Source organism: Giraffa tippelskirchi, chromosome 4, assembly GCF_054371585.1.
Source record: "Giraffa tippelskirchi isolate mGirTip1 chromosome 4, T2T-mGirTip1v1.2.pri, whole genome shotgun sequence".
Taxonomy (NCBI): domain Eukaryota; kingdom Metazoa; phylum Chordata; class Mammalia; order Artiodactyla; family Giraffidae; genus Giraffa; species Giraffa tippelskirchi.
The window spans coordinates 125,822,614-125,844,218 of record NC_137278.1 but is presented as its reverse complement, the minus strand read 5'-3'; the positions used below and the strand labels follow the sequence as shown (position 1 = coordinate 125,844,218).

The 21,605-nt window shown below is 43.3% G+C and overlaps 1 protein-coding gene across 2 annotated transcripts in view; it reads right to left on the bottom strand.

Moving 5' to 3' along the window:
- PLXNC1 (plexin C1) overlaps positions 1–21,605 on the bottom strand; it is a 156,787-nt gene that overhangs the window by 29,892 nt on the left and 105,290 nt on the right. For both annotated transcript variants that reach the window (XR_014082566.1, XM_081592165.1), the window contains exons 16-21: positions 20,510–20,611; positions 20,105–20,208; positions 16,776–16,814; positions 16,433–16,557; positions 15,243–15,441; positions 10,378–10,524 (exon numbers count right to left, since the gene is read on the bottom strand). Coding sequence is in view for 1 of the 2 variants with exons in the window: in XM_081592165.1 (XP_081448291.1) it covers positions 10,378–10,524; positions 15,243–15,441; positions 16,433–16,557; positions 16,776–16,814; positions 20,105–20,208; positions 20,510–20,611 (716 nt within the window). In the remaining variant the exon portion in view is untranslated. The remainder of the gene's footprint in view (positions 1–10,377; positions 10,525–15,242; positions 15,442–16,432; positions 16,558–16,775; positions 16,815–20,104; positions 20,209–20,509; positions 20,612–21,605) is intronic.

Below are 21,605 nucleotides of genomic sequence, written 5' to 3'. Positions count from 1 at the left end.
TTAAAAACATAACCAAAAGGGAAAAAAAAACCCTTAACTGGGTGTAAAATAATGTAAATCTACCACCGCCTCCACAGTCAGATGGGTGGAGAAAGGTAAAATGGCATTTTATAGAGTCCATGGGGAATTCAGAGAGTAAATTCAGAGACAAATTGATTTGTGTTCATTTTTTATGCCGCTGACGCTTAGCACTCCAACAGCAGTTTCTGAATGTGCAAGTATAACCAGGGGACCTCAGAGCAGGCCCTTCCTCATAATCCGATCCCCAGGCTTGGAAAGCTCATGCTGGGCCTCTGCTTATCACGAAAGACTCCCCATGGAATCTCCCCTTCAAAACCCATTGCATCAGAGTCCTTCATAGAGGCGCAGTGTTAGGGGCCAGGGCTAGGAGAGATCTTAAGATGGGGTTCCCAGCCCCAGGGTCATGGACAAGTACTGGTTGTGGCCTGTTAGGAACCAGGCTGAACAGCAGGAGGTGAGCTGAGGGCAGCTAGTGAAGCTTCATCTGTATTTACAGCCACTCCGCATCGCTCACATTACTGCCTGAGCTCCGCCTCCTGTCCGATCAGTGGTAGCATTAGATTCTAGCAATAAAGTGCACAATAAATGTGATGTGCTCGAATTATCCCAAAATCATCCTCCGCCCCATCCTGCTCCTGGTCAGTGGAAAAACAGTCTTCCATGAAACAGGTCCGGGGTGCCAAAAAGGATGGGAACAGTTGCCTTAAGACATAGTCCTCATTCTCAGATGATCCACAATATACTTGAGAACCAAAGCATCATTTTTGAAACAATATTCAGCCACCAGATATGACTCTTCCACTCTCAGTACGCGTTCAGAGAACTCAAGCAGAGAGGACAGGAGGGCCGAGAACCTTTGGCACTGGTACCGGGCCACCTGGATCATCCCCTTCTCCTGCTCCCTAGCTGTGGGAGCATGGGCAAGTCCTCTAGCTTTCCTGAGTCTCAAAATTCTCATCGCCCCTATCTCCAAGAAGTGGCAGGATCACTAAATCAAGACATGTAATAATAGAAAATTAAGAAGTACTTCCTGTGTGCCAAGCACCATGGTAAATGATGTGTATTAGTATATATAAATTCATCTCAGAAACAACCCTCTGACATAGATTCTATTATTGTCCCGTTTTACAGATGAGAAACTGAGGTACAGAGAGGTTAAGTATGTTGTAAAAGCTCACCTGGCAAGGAAAAGGTAGAAGCAGGCACTCGAGCTCCATATTCTTAAACATTTGCTGAGCCTGCCTTTCAAAATATGAAAATGTTTTTAAAAACAAGCACAGTTCAAATCTATGGGGTGGTAATTAATTTTCAAGACCCACAAAAGGCTAAAGTGCTCTAAAATGTACCTGGTCTCTTCTCCAGAAATCTTCCCCTCTGTTAAGAGGAATTACTCTGGCTATGAAAGTGTCAGCAAAGCTGGGGCAATAGATGGTTGGTTATTCAGTCAGCAGCCATTTTTCTTCCTTCTTTGCTAGAAAAAAGCCAGGTATCAACAGAAGTGGGTCGAGTCTAGGCTAAGAAACATGATTGGTGGTGACTCTTCTCCTCATTCACCAGGAACTGGTCATGTAACCCAGTTGTGGCCAATGAGACATTAAGGGAAAAGGTTTCTGCAAACGGGGAGAGCAGTGCTTAGAGCTGTGGCAGCTATTTAGTGACTAAGAGGAAGGGCCAAGAGGAGCATGGAGATAGTGACCCAGAGCCCTGACACTGCTGAGTACATGGACCTGCCTTGTGGCTGCTTACCTCCAGATTTCCTGCTCTGAGATGCAACTCCATGCTTTTAGGATTTCACACACCATTAGTCATATTTTCTCTTACGTACATCTGTTTGCACCCAACCTGACAGAGCTTACTTTGTTGATGCTGAGGTTATAAAGTCATTCATTGACACCCATCTACTTGACACATACTGTGCGCAGGGCATTGCAAATGATAACAAATGGAAGCTGGCACTGATCCTGCCTGGGAAGTATTTGAAGACTGATACAGCTGTGGGATATACACAATGAATTCTAATACCACTAGAAAATAGTAGTCATCAATGGCGTGCTTTAGAGGTTCAGAGAGATATTGTCTCTACCTTGGAGGAGGGTTTTCAAAGGGGGAGAAATCAAGGAAGGCTGCATGGAGGAGGAGGCATTTGAATTGGGTCTGGAAAGGCACTACATGTGCAATGGTAGAGAAGAAGGTCTCTAGACTATGGAGACTCTTGGCTTCAACTCTAATTAGACTGATGTGCAGCAAGCTTCAATCTTTTGCTCAGGCTAGTAGGTCAAGAAGTCTAGGTAAAGAATCTCACTTCCTCTGGGGGAGAATGGAGGGCAGAGGCTTGAAGAACCATGCTTGCCTTTCCAAAACCACCATCTGCTGCATGAGGGAGAAGCCCTGTACTGTTTATAGAAACAAAGTCTGAAAAAGAGAATACTGGTTTAGGTTTCTAATAATAATAGCCAGCACATACTAAACACTCACCATGTGTCAGGTATGCTTTGCTAACTCATTTAATCCTTACAACTGCTGTCTATGGTGGGCACTATTATTAGCATCGTTTAATGGATGAAGGAACTGAGACAGAGAGGTTCAGAAATGTGTCCAAGATTGCAGAGCTGTTGAGGGTCATAACTAGGCCATATTCACACTCTTAACTGCAGAGTCAAAAGGCCAGCGAGGTGACAGACTTCTGAAGGGAAGGCCCAACCTGCCTGGGGTTCTTAATAAACGCTGTCTGAGCAGACAGGTTGGACACAGAAGAGGAGACTCGATCTCCTTACCTTGGTTGGCATGGGACCCTGTGGAACCCACTCAATCTGGAGCAGCCTGTGGCTCAGGCCCCACTGGCAGGCACTTTTAGGAGCCCCATGTTCACTCAGAATAAAGATGACCTTTCCCAGCCCCTGTTGCAGCTGGGTATGGCCATGTGATTCCGTTCAGGTCAGTGAGATTCAGCAGATGCATTATGTGGCAGCCCATTGGGAAACTTCCTCAAAAGACAGCTGGTGACCATCTGTCAACTTTTCTGTGGCTCAGCATAGGTCCTGCTGGTTGGACTGTGAAAGGAGGCTGGCGGGGAGCAAACACCTTAGGTCCTGAGGTGACCTCAGGATAACAAGAGAGGAGGTGGGGTCTGCGAGGACATCCCAGCAGAGGCACCCACCAGAGCTGGCCTGCCCACCCCAGAACTTCATGTGGGTGAGAGAGAAATTCCCCTGTAGCTTAAACCACAGGTATCTTGGGTCTCAAGGAACCATGGATTCAGGAACAATGGCTTAGCTATTAACAAGAAGGGTCTTAGAAGGGCAAGGCGATTTGGAAGGCACAGGTACCAAACTCAGAGAAAGGACCAGACTGGAAGGATCCCGTCCTTCACTGCAGGTCACAGTCCAGCCCCTTGGGGTGTGCAGGACTGCACCCCTAGTTAGCTATGCAGGAGTGTCACTGTGGTCTCCTGTTCACATCTGTCCAGTGAGATATTGCATGCTACAGGTTGTAAAAGCCCATGTATATGGTTATGGGTAACATTTTCAACAGCAACATAAACATTTAATGACAATGGATACAGCTAATCAACTTCCCTGTATCACCCATCATCAATAAATGACCAACCGAAAAGAATAGCGAGGGGGCAGTTTCTGTTTCAACACCTAATGAGGACTTTCCTGGTGGTCCAGGGGTTAAGAATCTGCCTACCAATGCATGGGACACAGGTTCAATCCCTGGCCCAAGAAGATCCCACATGCCGTAGAACAATTAAGCCTATGTGCCACAGATACTGAGCCCACACTCTAGAGCCTGTGCTCTGCAACAAGAGAAGCGACCGCAACAAGAAGCTGGCACACCACCCCTAGAGAGTAGCCCCCACTTGCTGAAACTAGAGAAAGGCTGTGTGTGCAGCAACAAAGACCCAGCACAGCCATAAATCAGTAAAAATAAATAAATAACAAGCACACGCTCTGTGGCATGATGGCTAGACATCTTACAGATATTATTTCCTGACCTCGTTAACAAACGTATAAGGCTAGGGTTTATAATCTACTTGTTTAAAGATGAGGAAACAGGTTTAGAGAGGTTGAGTGACTTGCCCTAGGTCACACAGTGAGTTTGTAAAGTGGCTGGGCTCAGAATCACACCCAAGGCTGTCAAACTCCAAACCCCACCTCTTCTGAGCTGAGCATCATGGTGCCTAGACATATAATACCGCTGCTTCACTAGCAGCTTTACCCATCAGCCCTTAACCAACTTGGAGGTTTCAGATATTGGGGAGGTAGAAAAAATAAGGCTGCAGAGGGCTGAGAGGATTCAAGCTGGGGGAGAGGCATTGTCCCCCATTTTCCCCACAGTGTGGTGGGAAAAGAGTGATCTATCTACCTCTTGACCTCACCAGCCATATTCTTGGCTAATGATGGCAGGGACGTTGCTGCATCCTTTCTGGAATACCTTCTAATACCTAGAAACCAATTTCAAAAGAATTTATTACAAACCAGCAACTTTATTGTAAAAGGTCTTAGGCCAATAATTGCTTTCATTAAATAAAACTTATAAGATACATTTCTAATTTCACTTCAGAACCAAATGAAGGTCAAGAGAAAATCTGGTTTTTATACTAAACTGAATTAGAGAGAAGAAAACCACTTCCAGAAGTTCAGCAGGAGCAGCGAGAGCCCAGAATTAGACGTGCAAGTCTCAGAAAAGCTTTTGATTTGAGGTTTATCTCAAACTGGCGTTGGCCCGGGGACATCCTACCAGCTGCCCCCTTTAATGATGCTCTTGCTTGCCTGATGACCCCTCTCCAGCCTCCTTTTACTTTCTCCACCAAAAACTGAGAGCCCAGTGCTTCCTGAGTCAAGGTATTTGACCTCCTGACAGAAGAATGAGGAAGAAAGGTCTTTTCCATTTTGAAGGGAAAAAACTAAGTTAGTGGAGAGAATTTCCTCAAATTTAAGTTTCTCTCACAAGTTTTTCTACACTTGCTAGCATCTACTAACACTTGTTCACGCAAAAATCAAGTGAGAATCTGTCTGATTTAGCTCAGAATGATTGATTCCAGTATTTTAGGTTTAATGTGTTTCACAGGTTTTTGGTCTTTCTGGCAAAACGCCCATGAGTTGCAGCTTTGTGGATAGTGATGAAACATTTCCACTGCTGTGTCCCTCTAAGGAGAGGAAACAGGCCAAGGTTTTTGGGAGTGAGCAGGAGGATGGATTTTAGTTCCTTTCCTCTATTATATCAAGCTCTATATTAAGGGCTGGTAACATTTCTGTAAAAGGCCAGACAGTAAACATTTAAGACTTTGAGGTCTGTATCCTCTCAACTGCAACTACTCAGCTCTGCCATTGCAGCAGGAAAAACAGCCACAGACAAAGTAACTGAACGGGCATGGCTGTGTGCCAATAAAACTTTATTTATAACAATCAGCAGCAGGGCCACATTTGGCCCACAGGCTCTTGTTTGCTGATTCCTGCTCTAGATAACAGTAACATCAAACAGAACGTTGACTTTAACAATACCAGAGAAGACAAATCTAAAAAATGTCTTTATCTCCACTATGATTTCCTATAAAAGTTACCATCCTCTGAGGAGTACAAATATAAATAAGAATCCTTAATGATGAAGTAAGAGTCACATTTGAGCCATAAAGAAGAATATTAAGTACTTTTGTATTTAGGTAACTAAATTATTTTCTAATCCCATGACTATGGATATGAGAACAAAGAGTATGAAGAGGAAAGTCATTTAAAGCACTCATTTAAGGTTAATTTTTCATTTTCCACTACCTGCCATCAATTAGGATGACTTAACCTCAAATGATTATAAAAAATGGTTTTGCTTCTGTGATCAGAAAGCTCAGAACAGTAACTATGGAGTTAGTAATGGTTTCAGTATTATTGCAAGTCATAATGGAAATGATTTGCACGATGGGAGAGAGAAAAGGGGGGGAAATGCTTAAGAATTGTTAATTAACTTTACTGTTTGGCCACAAATGCTAGGAGTATTAAAAAACAAGATTGCTGAAGAGCAAACATCAGGATTTAATGAACAATGGGATGTAATTGAAGTAACAGAGAATGACTTAATCGGGACAGTGGGTTGTTTAATTACGGGGATAACGGATCTTCTGAAAGGACAAACTAAACGGAAGAGAAGGAGCTGGGGCATGGGGGGCAGAGCCACTGTGTTGAAGGAAGCTTGTCGACGAGCAACTCTTGCTATAGACAGAGCTGTATCAGAGATGAAATAGTTTATGAAACATGACTGTCTCCAACGTGGTAACTATTGTGGAGAAAGGGCTGGTGTGGTCTGGCAGAAACCTACAATAAATCATAGCAGAGGCATTAAGATTTCTGAAGGTGAGTATCTGTGCTTTTTCAAGATTTTCTAATAATCTTAAAGACTTTCTCGTAGATATGAGAATGAGGGCAATAATATGTTTGTCGGAACACTGTTTTCCAGGGCGCCAAGATGCTATCTCTCAGACACAGCCGACTGGCAGGCTCATTTCCTGGGTTTGAGAGTTCAAAAAACCATTTCTCGCTTAACTTTGATTGTAAGTCAAGCTCCTCTTGCTAATTCAGCATGCTTGCTACGAGTTATTAGGTTTTCTCATCTCCTCCTGAAAGTGAAGCAAATGTCCTCTCCCCCATGCGGTCCACTTTCCCGGAACTGAAATCCCCAACCTTCACTCACTCCTCGGAAGTTTCAGGCGATCTGCTCCAAAATCACTCTCTAGACACAGACCGCCTTGGGGCCCGAGAGGCTCCAGCCGCAACATCAAACATGCCTAAAATTTTACAAAGGAGGTAAAACCACAGAGCAGCAGGCTTTATTCCTCGTCTAGCTGTCAAGTTGGAATGCGTGTGTGTGTGTGTGTGTGTGTGTGTTCTGTGTGCTCCCCTGATTCCTCCATCCAGGAGCTTGAGAACGTGATGGCAGTCTGCCTCATCCAACACCAGTCCACGGTCCCCTGGTAGAGGAGAGTGGGTTTCTTCTGGTCCTAGAGGAAGTGACTTTATGGGCTTTGCCTACATCTAAGAAAGGCCGAGTTTTCCTCCCAGGGCATAGCAAACAAAGAATTACTTCTTGGAGCCCATGTGTAACTATCATGATTTCACGTACAAGCAATTGGTAGGATGTCTTCACGTTCTAGAAAACACCCCACACATCAGGAAGAACACATTCTAATCTTTAGAGGTGTCAAACCTAACTTTTAGGCTGTTGGACAAGGCGCCGTGTTTTTGAACATTTAGCCGAACAGGAGTTTGGGGGCCTCTTTTTAAACGTGCCCCTGACATGGCACCAGCCTCTGTCATTTCAAAACATTCTGGTGGCTGCTCTTCATTTTTTTCTCTGACTTTTCCTTCCTTGAAAAAATGTACACCACACAGACACACACACAATCGAGCTTGTTCACCACACCTTGGTTTTCAATTACATAAACCACCTTAGGCAAATTTAGAAAATCAAGACTTTAAACAACTGGGTGTTTGTACAAGCCTGGGGAAGTGGGGGTAAAGTGAGAAAGAGGGGGAGGGAGGAGGAGAGAGGAAGGAAGAAAATTTAAAAGATGATGGTTAAGGCTGAGGGGACTCGCCTGAAAGGAAATGAAAAACCTTAAATTTTTTATATTGACCTTCTGCTAACATTTTGTCACACAAGCACAGACCGGATCAAGCCTCTCTGGAGCTCCTAGTATAACCATTCACCATGAAAGAGGTTTGGGGCAGGCCCAATAAAAGGTATTAAAAATCAATTTTAAAGTCAAGGGCCCTAGAAACAAGAGGCCTGCCCCTTCCTCAGTCTCAATGCTATCTACTGGCAAATCCGTATTCAAAAAGGAAGATTTATGTGGATTTCTGAAAGCATAATTTTCCATCAACCTTTTCCCCAGGGGCTACAGAGGAAAAAAGAATCCAAGAGTCGACACAAATTTCAACATCAAGAAACATTTTGATTCTGAGTTGAGAGTTAACAAATCAGAAACACATGGTCTTAATTGACTGAGAAATAAATAATGTTTCAAAATGAAAGGGGAAAAAGTGTTCAGATGTAAAGCATCAGAAAGGACTCAGGCCTCGAAAGTTGCTCCAGGCATGAGTCCTCCCCACTCCCAGTTCCATCTTCTCCTCTCCTCTCTCTCCTGTCAGGGTGTTCCTGTTTTCATGAAAGTGAGACCCTGCTGGCTTCCCCTGACCTAGATTCACTTGCAAATATTTCTCTTTGGGAACCTGTGGAGCTCCTAAAGTGTTTCAAAGTAAAAGCATGAACATCTTCAGGGTTAAGTAAGACCCAGGCCCAGGGTCTGAAGACAAAACCCTGAATCAGCGAAGGCAGAGTCAATGGGCCCTGATGCAAGTTCATCTTTCATTCTCCCAACATACCAGTGGGGTTCTTCCTGCAGGATGCACATCAGAATTACCTGGAGCATTTAAGACATCTATCTGTGCCCTGGGCTCCATCCCCAGAGATTCCAATGTAGTTAGTCCTGAAGGAAGGCCCAGGTAAGGGTGTGTCTGGATCAGCATTTCTAACAAGTGACAGAGGAGATTTGAATTAAATTTAATAACTCTTTACAGGGCACTCGTGTGTCCAGCAATGGTCTAAGTGCTTTGTGCATGTGTGGTGTGTGTGTGTCTGTGTGTTAGTTGTTCAGTCGTGTCCAACTCTTTGAGACCCCATGGACTGTAGCCCTCCAGGCTCCTCTGTCTGTGGAATTCTCCAGGCAAGATACTGGAGTGGGTAGCCATTCCCTTCTCCAGGGGATCTTCCCCACCCAGGGATCGAACCCAGGTCTCCTGTATTGCAGGCAGATTCTTTACCATCTGAGCCACCAGAGAAGCCCAGAATATCAACCCTTAATCCTTGCAACACCCATGAGATAGGCAAGCACCATGATCACCATCCTCATTTTACATGTGAAGAGATGGAGGTACAGAGAGGTTTCCAAATTTGCCCAAAGCCACACAGCTATCCCGAGGCAGAGGCAGAATTCAAATCACCTGGCTCTAGAGTCTACACTTACTAACCACTCAATCAGTAACTCTCTACGTGTGGCCCTGGACCAGCAGTAGCCGCAGAAAGCTCTTGAGAAAGGTCAAGTTCTCTGGTCACACCCCCAGACCTACTGAATTAGAAACTCTGAGGTTTAATCAGCTCTCTAGGGGCCTCTGATGCATGCCAACATTAGAGAACCACTCCACCCGTCGGGTATAGATGGGAGTAGAGACAGAAGTCAGAACTGGTGACTCTCTGCCCAGCCTCCCACCTTGTGGATGGAGCTGAGCATGTGTCTTCAGTGGAGGGTGAGCTCCATCTGGCAACGACCAAGAACTCTAAAGAGCTCACCGAGGGACTATTCTCCCACCAGAGGACACAACCGGAACATAAGTCTATAGCACCGTGGTGCCTTCTCCAATTAAAGATAGATTCTTCCAGGATGACACTGCAGCGCTCGCCATCCACAGCAAACCCACAGGAGACTCAGCCCTTTTACTGAGAAATACCAAAACCCCACTGTAATTTTTCCCTCCTTCCCCACTCATGAGATTGTGAAGCAGCTCAGAATCTCCATAAAGCCAAAGATCAAACCCAAAACACAGTCATCTCTTTTCCAAGCCTCTAGTGACAGAAAAGCACAGAAAAAGCCGAAGTGATTTTGGAGATACTTGCCACGCTTGACTCTCTAAAATTCCTGACTGTGCCAAAAAAAAAAAAGTCACTTTTCCTTTAAGGAAGGGAAGAGGGTGGGTGGGTGGAGTGGGGAGGGGAGAAAAGGAAGTTCTTAAATGGGTGAAACCCTCCAGCAGCCAGGCAATCATCTTACTGTCATGATTTACAGCATTCTTCTAAAAATATCTATGAGATCACAGAACATTAAGTGCATGACACCAAACATTTGTAACTATTCCATGAAAATAAAGTAAGGGCGTTAGGTTGCAGGGGGAATACAGTGGAATTTGTCTTGCATTATCGTTCTAAAATAAGACGGCCTCAATTTGGTTGAAATACATCTTCACACATTGTCTTCCAGGGCAGAGTCATTTGAGAAATTCTGATTGCAATTCTAAGTGCTGAATAGGGAGTACTTTGCATTTCCTTTGATGATGCTGAAGGCTATAAGCAATCCTGATATTAAAATCTTTGGAAATTGATGAGTACCCCAGGCATCATTATAATACTTTTCTCCCCAATCAGAGTAATTAAAATCTATTATGTGAACACGTGTTAATATTTTATCAACTACTGTTTTTAATTAACTAAAAGTCTGAGGCCTCTTACAGTAGTAATGATATCATTTCAAGTGACACTCCCCCCCACCCCCCACATACACTGTCTACCCCACCAGCTTCATCGCAAACTTACCACAGTACTGAATTCTGGAACCTGCCACAGCAGCCAGTCCTCATTAAGGGTGTACAGCGCTTTGCATGTGATTACATCGACGGGGCCCTTGTTTATTTTTTGGTTCAGAGTTGTCACCAGCAAATAGAATGGCTCCCCAACAGTTTCCTTGGAAAAAGATGCAAAAGTGACAGTTTTTGCCAGAATCCACTGTACTTTCCAAAGAATTAAAGTTTCAGTTTATGGCACCACGACAAGAGACAGGAGGCAGTGTTTTCTAACAATCAACATGCAACTCTCAAGAAAATACATATTGCTCCACTAGGACTGGGAGCAGAACTCAGGAAGCTACCTCCTCTCCCCAGCAAACATGTGTTCTCTCACACACACACACACACACACACACACACACTTTCTCTCACTGCATTTACAGTTGATAACAGCATGAAGTACACAGACTGATCATTCTTTTATGTGTAAGCTTTTCTACCTCAGCCTAACTCTCATCAGTTGGCCTAAGGACAGTTCGTAGAGGTTTAACCTTTGTTTACATTCCTATTTAACTGCCCCGTTTTTTTTAAGCACACTGAAATAAATGGCAGGATGATTAGCCTTGGCAACTAGAATAAACATAAGTACATTTTATACATTCGTCTAGGAGGAAATTTTGGTGTTAACAGCTTCTCGTAAAGGAAGTGGCCTTTAGTTACACAATCTGCAGCCTCTTCTCCTGCCCATGAGCAAGCCAGCCCCCAGTGGTTCCCGGACCCAGTCTTCATGGTCCTGCCTGGGCCTTTGCTAGTACAGGCCACAGAGGTACTCCACCTCCTTTCCCGGGCCAGATCCAATTCCATTACTCTAAGGATCTTCCCAAGCATTCTGATAACTTCCTCCTGCACTTTTTTTTCTGGATCAAGGGTGTCTACCCTTGCTGTTATAGAAATGCTTCAAATCTGCAGCCACTTTGTGCTTGAATGGACTCAGAGCAGCCCCCAAAGCGGGAGGCTTGTGTGCTGTGCTTTCATGCAGCCTCCCAAGGCATGAAGCCCTGGGTTGACTACCGTGTAGAAAATAAACGAAGTAAAGAAGCCATCGGTGATCAAAAGGATATTATTAAACTGAATTTGAGGGGGAGGAAAGAATCAGGGCCACAACCAGGAAGTCAGACTGCCTTAGTGATGATGAGCAGCCAACCATGTGACTAGGGCTTGAAGTCCCAGTTTACAAACTCAAGCTTCACAGCCAATGCATCTGGCCTGGAAAGGAAGATTTCACTGAATCTCTCACCTGCTTTCCCTTGAACAGGTAAACCAAGACATCTTTGAAATCTCTTGGGATCCCACCCCACCAGCCCCCATATCATCCTTTACACCAACGGCAGGGGCACATCCCTCCTCCATCCCTGGCTTCCTGTCTCTCCTGTGCCACCCTACCCACCCCTGGGCCCCTGCACCACTTCCCTCTCCCCTGCTGACATAGCCTCTAGTCGCTTCCTTACAGTAGGACAGGGCTGGAATGTTCAAAAATTTCCCAGGTGGGGAGAGTGCTGGGACTAGGACACGACATTTCAATTCTCATGAGAAACTTCCTTTATTTAGAGGTTCACAACCACACTGCTCTCTTCTCTCTCCCTCCACCCCCTTAGGTAATGTCCTGACCGCAAACCTAGAACCTCACTTCTCTCTTTGCCTCTAGCCCACATCAGAGATGGGGATAAGCGCCCTTGGGAGGGGGCTGGAGGCTTCTGTAGAGGTCGGCGTTAGGGGGCCGGTGGGTTCCTCTGGGCTGTGTGGAGCGACAGCTCCAGACTCAGCGGCCCTGTAGTCAGAATTCTCCAGAAGACTGCAGCTAGACTCAGATAAATAACACCTCACCTGGCATTGTTACCCACAGTCGTGGTTTGAAACCTGGAGAATCATCACCAGAATCCCTTGGGGCTCTTATAAAAAAAACTCAGCTGTCTGGATTCTACTTTAGATGCAGGGTCTCTAAAGAAGAGGTCTGAGCATTGGTAGTTTTAACACCTTCCCAGCAGATTCTGATGTATGGCTGGCTTAGGAAAACATGAGGCCATGAGGTTTCTTTGTCACCACTGAACACAAGTTCTAAGCTGTGTTAGAACCTACTCAGACCAGGATGCACACAGCTCCTGGGGAGCTGGACTTTAGAGCCCCCTTTATGGAACTGACCCCACCCTTCCCATCCTGTGATGGGAATTAAGGTTGACCCTTTCACCGTCCTTTCCTTCATGAGACCAGACTCTCTGACCATGGCTGAGCTTGAGGCTTTTGCACCTGTGATCTCATTCACCACCCCACCCCACCCTGCATCCTTTCCTAAGCCTGGAAGAAGGTAGCCTCCTCCTTGCGGAAGCAGTAAGCAGGCTGCCTAAGAGCTCTCGGGTGCTGTCACCGAGTTGTGGGATCTGTGCACAGAAAAGTCTCATCTATTCTGTGCACCCCAACCCTCTGGAATGCAAAATGGTCACAAACGTCCTCACCTCCTGGGATTCAATGAGAAAAAGGAAGCAAAGCTCTTAGCATAGTGGCTGGCACATTCAATAAATGGCAGTTATTATTATTACTTGATCCACAGGGCCTTGGAGGCACAGAGGAGGAAGTTACCTGGAGGTCACAGAACTCATGGCACCCAAGCAAATGTTTGGGGCGGAATGGGGAGGTAGGGAGGGAAGGAGGTCTAAGCCATCAGAGCCCTATGCCCCTTGGGCACTTGGAGGGGGAAATCAGGCCCTCCACGCCAGAGGGAATTGTTCCCCTGAAAATGAAAGCATCGCCCAACTGGCTGAATGCCACTTCCTCCCCAGGGAGCACGCTGCCCCCTCCCTACCCCCAAGTGCTCAAGACACTTGTGAATCAGCACTACAAAATCCCGGTGCAGAATCCTCTGCTCAGAGGGGCCATTTGGGCTCACAGCCCAGACTTAGGGGACTCCTGACCTTTTTAATACCCAAGAGCAGTAAGGGTGAGGCTCTGTCTAGGCCTCCAGGGCTCAGAATAAGAATTGCAAGGTCCCAGAAGAAAGAACTGGAAAGGAATTCAAAACAAATGGCCAGGCCCCTCATTCAGTGGGAAGACAACGGATGCCCAGATGGAAAGGGTGGTACCCAGAGCCACAAAGCGAGTTGGGGCTGAGATGAACGTCTAACCAAGACTCCTAGGCCAGTGCTCCTTCTGCTTCCCTCTCCCAGGTTCTCAAAGGCAGGGCGATGGAATCGCCTGCAGGAGCTTGGAAACCTGGACTACCAGACCTCGCCTTGAGTTTCTGATTCAGTGGAACTAGCGAGTGGTGGGGCAGGGAGTGCCTTTTGAGACTAAGACCCAGGAACTAGGTGAGGGTCTTGCTACCTCTTTCGAAGCAGCTGTGGCTGAAGCTAGGGAGCCAAAAATATTCACCCCAGAAATAACCGCTCCACATCTCCCCAAAGCATATGATGATTTATACCAAATAAACAGAAAAGAAGGCAGATTTCATTAATCTTAATAAATGGGTATTGCCTTGGGAGAGAAAAGGGTTGGTAAAGAGAAAAAAAAAATGTTGTGCCTCTACTTGTAAGATTGCATTAAACTCTAAGCATAGTCTATTTAAGGCACTGCTTTTTGGATCTAAACTTAAGTAGCACTGTTAAAACCTGTGGCATAGCAGTGTATCTTATTCAAACTTTAATTAGATTTCGGAACCAGCTACAAATACACAATTATGCAGTTTTGCTGGAATCTGGATGGCTGGTGAAATTAAAGGATAAGAACCTCCTGCACCAGAGGCCTCAGAGGGTTGAATGCAGACTGGGTTCAACAGAACACACTTCTTTTCCTATTAATATTTCATAATATTAATGGGCACAATTTATGGAGTGCTTACTCAGCGCCAAGCAATTGCATACATTTTTTTCATCAATGCTTCAGAACAGCCCTAAAACATTCTTCCATTCTACAGGTTATAAACCCAAGGCTCAGGCTGGTCAAAAAACCTGCTTGGGGCCCATAGTAAGTGGTAGAGCCTAGATTCAGACCTGGCAGCAGGCTCCAGGGCACTCCCTCTTACCCATGGCATCTGTGAAAAGCTCACATAAGAAAAGATTTCAAGATTCGATTACATTAAAACCATATTCACGTAGTAACTCTCACAAAGTGAACTCAAGGGGCAGGGGGCTGTTTGGAGACTTGCTTTCTCATGAGATGACCACTTGGAATTGAATGTCATTAGCTCACAGCGAGTGTAGTGGTAGGTAAACAGCAACTTCCCAGATGCTTCAGAGGCTCTGAAAAGAGTGTGTTTCCATCAGTATTTGAAATCTGGGGATTTCCATGGCAGTCCAGTAGTTAAGACTGTGTTTCCCGTACAGGGGGCATGGGTTCGATACCTGGTTGGGGAATTAAGATCCCATATGCCACACAGCACAGGCATAAGAAAAAAGAAAGAAAGAAAGGGATGTTCTCTCCACTCAGCATTTGTTGATTAACCATGTGAAGATGGATGCAAAAGCCAATGGGTATAAAGTCTCAGTTACGTAAGGTAAGTCGTAGAAATCTATTGTACCACATTGTGCCGATAGATAACACTTTTGTACCCTTAAAAATTTGTCAGAAGGGTAGGTCTCATATTGATTTTCTTATAATACAATTTTTAAGAAGAGAGAAGTCTTACCTGAGGAAATTCTAAATGAATTAACACTTGCACAGGCCAGTCAGAGCAAAAGCAAATTTTCTCTTCCCCTTCATGTGCCCCTGGTAAGGACCAAGACTAAAAGCAGTTAAATACTGACACCATGGGGTAAACAGGACTTATCCTGGCAAAGACATTAGCACCTGCTGAAAATAACTGCTTATCATCTTACTTCTGACACTGCCGAGGGACGCGACACTTACCCGCAGGAAACCAGATAGGCAGACAGACATCCAGTTTGTGAGGAGTTTCTCCACCACGGACTCTGTGCGTCTCAGCATGAGTTTAGGCTGCATGTTACTACACTGCTCCATCAAGTCCCTGGTCAGCACCTCCAGGATGCTGGTTAGGTAGACCAGCTTGGTTTGCAGGGCAATGGTTAAGAAGGAAGCAAACAGACACCTGTGTAAACACAGAGCCTTGGTTACAATAGCCAAGACATGGAAGTGTCCATCAACAGATGAATGGATACAGAAGATGTGGTACCTATATACAATGGAATAATATTCAGCCACAAAAAGAAGGAAATCCTGCCATTTGCAATAACATGGATGGATCTTGAGGGTGTCACGTGAAATGAAATAGAGAAAGAAAAATACTGTATGATCTCACTTAAATATGGCATAGGAAAAAAAAAAGACTCAAACTCAGAAAGAGAGATCAGATTGTGATGATCATGCTGTACACCTAAAACCTCTACAGAGCTGTATGTCAATTATATCTCAATAAAAATTAAAGAAAAAAAAAAGAAGATACTCAGATGATGGGAAAAAAAGCACATTAAAAAAAAAAACAGAAAAAACCAGAGCCTTGGTTAATCAGGGTTAACCATCATCTGTGGCTTGCTTGGTGTTGATAGCCGTCTCCAAGGAAACTTGAGGGGCCCAGCAATGGGGTGCTAACAGGGTGCTTCCCTGTGGGTGTTTTTTTTTTAACATCTAGGTTTCAACTACCTTAGCCTTCAATCCATAAAAACCACATATCAACGTTAACTTCAGGTCATTTTATATGTTTTCAGCTCTAAAACTTCAAACTAGAGCGGTAACAAGAAGTGAGTGTCTTCCCTGAATTTTCAGAGTGTTTTAAAAATAGAAAACAGCACTTCTGCTTTTGTGACTCAGGATTCATGTTTCTTTCTTGGTGTTGGGGGTTTTGGGGTGCTTTTTTTGGGGGGGGTCACATGTGTGTGTTTCTTCAAAATAGAACTTGTGTTAGGGCATTGTGATCTGAAATGTAGACACTAGGCCTGCATGGCCCCCCAAAAATCCAACCTTTTGAGAGATGCAGGTTCTCAGATACCAACTTCAGGCTGTAGTTTGGAAAGAAAATAAGAGGCTCAGGTTTTATTCTCTCTACTTAATCACTTTCAAAATATAAACAAACTGACGGATACCTGTCCTTCACTGAAAAGTTCTTCTGCTTTTCAAGAGTGTGGATAACAGTAACAAGGAAACTTTTATTACAAATTAGGGCATCCAAAGCTGTGAGACTTTCATTCTTGTCGCTGGCATCTCTGTTCTGAAAAAATATATAATATAATATAAATATATAAATGAAAAGCTAGAAAGTAGATCCACAATGGGTTTTCAAGACAATGAATTACTTAATACCAAATTTGTGATCCCCAAATGCCCACAATAACAATTCTAAATAATAATGGAGATGATGATGATGGTGATGATAACACTATGAAAGTCAGGCAGTCATGGGCTAAAAATGAAAACTTATAGACTTACATGCATATCTTCAGTGAAGATGTGGGTGAAGCCACCTGACTGAGAGGAAGGAGACACTTTTATTATTCATAACATCCAAAGGAAATGAAGAGTGTTTTTTTGTTATAATACCTGAGTTCATTTTAATAAAGTAGAGACACTGTTTGCTAATCTGAAGAGCCCCTGGGCGTATGCTCACTGCATATTCTCTACATAATAAATAATTATTCAGCTCTCAAGGAACACCAGTGACTTCTGAAAGCCTCCAAGAATAATTATCATTACATCAGTCCCATTTTTTGACAGATGAAGGCGGTTAAAAGAATTGATTCAAAAGTTAAAGAAGTGGTGGTGAAAAGATTATGCAAATGTACAGACCACTCCTCAAGCAATTTACCTTCTAAGGATAAATACTGAGTTGTATTGGTAAGTTTATACAAGTCTTCACTTAGAAGTATTTACTGTCTCAATACACAATGTTATTCAAGACTGAATGGAGAGGGGTGGCTAAAAGCTAGACTCTGGAGTCAAATGACTTGGGTTCCAGTTCTGGTTTTATCACCTGCTGGTCACATGACTTCGGACAAGTCAACCTCTCCGAACCTGACTTTCCTCATCTGCAAAATGGAAACAATAATGACTCCCACCTCATGGGTTAGGTGTGAAAATAAAATAAATGAGTGCATAGTAAGGTTTTCACATCAGCTATCATTATTGGGTTTTTTTTTTAATCACTAATTTAACAGCAAACTAAACCACAATGCCATTGCCCTGCTGGTTTCTAAAAATATTTTAAAGTGCTATGCTCTGTAGCCCCTGAATATAAACTTTGAAATTTAAGTTTCCATTTATGTATCATAAATCATATTGGAATTCAATGATTAAATTTTAAAAAGCATGATGTGTAATGCTGAGTCAATAGGATGAAAATATAAATTCAAACATTCTGTTATTTTTAAATGTTTTGGTAATAATTGAAACCATAAGTTATATTAAAGTGAATTTCTTCTATAGAGAATTTTTGCCTTATATTTTCAAATTTGTTAGCCCAAGCAGAAGATCTCAGACTATTTTGGTTATACTCTCCACTAGTAATAAGCAGAAAAATCAGACCCTAGGTTTGCGTTTTCTAGTTCCTAATATTTTTCTGCTGAACCAACCTTATGTCAATAGGCAATTTAAACAGATTTAATTCTAGACCTCAAATAGGGAAATACTGCTCTGGCTCCCTGGGTTCAAAGGCTCCTTCCTCCTTTCATTCAGTTTCCTCTCCTCCAGGTGGTTAGATGCTCTGCTTACCCTTATGTCTTCTATTTTCAGCAAAACAAAGTTGCCGATAAAATTTAAAGCAAGGCTTTTACATCCAAAAAAAACCCAACTAGCAGGGCAAAAAACTAGGAGCTGGTAATGCCTTGGTCTCTGAGAAGCTACCATTTCCTCTGGGTTTTGCCTGTTGTTATTGAGTAGGTATTCATCACTCAAGTTCTCTCCCCACTTCCCAACTTCCAGGCCTAGAGGATGTGGTCCAGATTTATCAGTGAAGGGCCTATTCAATACCGGGACTTTTAAGTCTAGAATGCATTTCAACTCGTGTCGTCATAGAATACCTTCCCCTGTTTTCACATCTTTTCTTAATTATTATCAATTCAATTTTAACTCAGGTCTTCACAACAGGGGTCTAACGAATGTATGCTTGCTTTACCTGGGTTTTCTCAGCTTCTTTGAGATGCTACACAACCCTGAGTTAAATCATTTTGCCTTCTGCAAATGTCTCTTTTAAGATAATCCAGCATTGATTCTGGGATTTTTTTTTTTAAAAATACTTGCAACAGTGTTCTTTTACATTCCTCAACTCAATCTTGCTCTTGATTACTGAATTTAGAAGATAGGAAAACTTTTTTTTGCAGGCCACAAATTACTCTCTTCAGCACTCAAGGGCAATCATTAACTATAAAAGCCCACATAGTACTTCTGTAGATGGTAGAAATCTCTTATTTTACTGCTATTAAATTCTTAATGGGGATCTCAGATAGCTGGGAAATAGGACTTGTGTGCAACCTTTGCTGAGGCCAGGCACAGTCATCCTGACTCAGGGAATTAAACTCCCCTCCCCAGGCGGTGTTCTGCCGTGGAAATGGAGGAGTGCCAAACGGTAAGTCTCAGTGCCTGATATTCTTGGAGGATAACTTAAAAAATATATACAAGTGCAAAAAGCCAAGGTCTTATTTCTAGCCTCCTTGATTTACAACACTAAGGCTTAGACAAAAAAAAAAAAAGAAAAATATGGTAGGTGTTTTACGGAGGTACCCCAACCTCCAGACACAGCATCACATATCATGGTGTCTGCTTCTAGAATGATAGAGAAACTGAAAATTGCTTACTGCCTGTGTCTGGGTTTCTGAACTCTAGGCTTCTGGCCAAATGAAGCTGACAAGTTGCTGGTAAAGTAATACAAACTCTCTTTTGGCCTGGAGAGATTTCTGGCTTTGCTTAGGAATCTAGATTTAAATATGATATTTGGTGGTGATGTGTTCCAGAGGCTGAGCATTAATGTGGTCACCAGTTCTAGATGAGAAAAGGGCAATATGGAAGAACTGGGGTATCAGGATATACAGGTGATGGTAGGAGGATGAGTACGTTGCCAAAGACTTAGGAGGGTGAATGAGGAAGGCTATGCAAGTGGGTGAGAAGATGGAGGTGTGAGAACGTGAGACTGAAAACCCAAAGGGTTAAGAAGACTATTCCTTGCAGTCCTAGAACAAATTAATTAATCATCTCATGCAGCTATTTCTGCTAAATGAGGGTGACACCAACGGATCTGCTGAAGAGAACTGTAAAACTCTACATTGCTAAAAATGGCTGCTATTAACTCAAATTCTACGCATGTCTAGGTTCCTCCCTCTCGGCCAATAGCACTTTCCATCTCCAATTGCGAAGTAATGGTGAATAATCTAGTGGCTGCAATGGAAGTCATGCAGATAAACACAACAAATTGGCCAGCCCACAATTTATTGATTTTTAAATAAACTAGCTCACTTCCTAAGCTACAAATTCAGTTCTAAACTGGTAGTAAAATAAAGCAAAAATCATCACTCTGAACTTGTGTCCCTCCTAGGTTTTTGTTACTGGACAAAGAGTAATTGCCAGTGACCCATCACTGCTTTCTACCGTCATCAATCCAATTAATAGTTCTCCTCCTCCCCACTCTGCTCAGATTTAAGCCATTATTCTGTACCAAGCACATTATCTGCAGCTGCCTTGGAAGCAAACACCAGTTTTTGACAACAGCAACAAGCACCTTCATTATTATTCAAGTCTCAACCTTAGGAAGATGATCAATGCTCTTTTACCTCAGGGAAGAAAGTTCTCAGAGCAAAATGTTTGTAGTCAAGGAAGGGAACAGTTCCAAAACTATCAACCACATCCAATTTATCCATCTGCAGCTCAGCAAAGCCTGCGAAACAGAATCCCAAGAGCAACATTTTAACTCAACCAACAACGGATAAGATCTTCTGCTGTTTTGTCTAACACAGAGTACGACCTTGCTTTTCATTAAAGAAGAAGCAATAGATAATTACTTGGTTGGCTGTGAAGAAGCTGAAATAAAATACAAAGCCAGGCCTAGACCCTGCTGTTCAGTTGTCTTCTATCATACAAATGGTTCTCATTAACGTGGCTGGTTCCATTTAAGGGTAAAAAAAAAAAAAGACAATTAAAAAGTCTTGTTTTTCCACAAATACAATTTTGGAGCCTACCATCACGTATCTCTTTCCGGAGCTCGCTCTCAAGGAGCTCCAATTGTTGGCTCTGTTTGCGACTCAGCTCCTTCGATTTGTGCCTGGTCACCCCCACGGCCACTGCAGAGACAGAGATCCAGCAAGAGATTGACGGGTTAAAACACAAAAAGGAAAAAACAGAACCAACTTTTACAGTTCTTGTATAGAGGGAAAGCAAGAAAGACTAGCATGGAAGAGGTAGAATTTCAAAGAAAAATTCCCAGTGAGGGATCACTCTAGAGAGGAAGATGCTCACATGTAACAGAAAAAAAAAAAAAAAAATTACTCATTTTCAAAGTAAAAACTAAATCAAATAACCTTCACTTGTAACCAAAGATTCCAGCTGGCTGAAAAGTAATGAAACTAGCCAAGTCTCCCTACAGCCACAGGCCACTTATATTGTTCTGTTCTGTTTTAATGTTTCTAAACATCCCCGGAGAAATAAAGTTGAAGCTTAAATGCAGAAAAAACCCCACAGATCCACAGTGAGCTACGTGAGTCAAACTTGCATAGATCAAATGGAGAGACAGGATGAGTGGTCCACAGAGAACTCTGCTATCTGGATAGTGCTTCTTTCTCCACTTCATTCTGCTTCCAACCTACACTGTAGAGGCAGTATACTGAACAAGTTAGGCACTTGGTTCACGTCCCCGCTCTGCTATTAACTAGCTGTGTGACCTCAGGTAAGTTCCTTAGCATCTCTGTGCCTGGCTGCCTTATGTTAAAGTGCCTGCCTCCTTATGATATTGACAGGATTCCAATAAGTAACTCACAGAAAGCATTTGGAGCTTCTTTTTAAAAATGAATATGTAACAGCTGTCTTTACTATTGTCAACTGTCCTTATTAGTCTAGAAATTTTTTCTTCTCTTAGTAGAAATTTCATGATAAAAGGATCGTGTTACCAGTAGATGTGAATAGTGCTGGAGGAAATAAAATCCAATACAGTAAGTCACCTACATACCATCATGTTCCATTGTGATAGTGGGTTTGTAAGCCCACTTTGTTCATAAGTCCAACAAAGTTAGCCTAGGTACCCAACTAACACAGTACTGTACTATAACAGGTTCATAATAC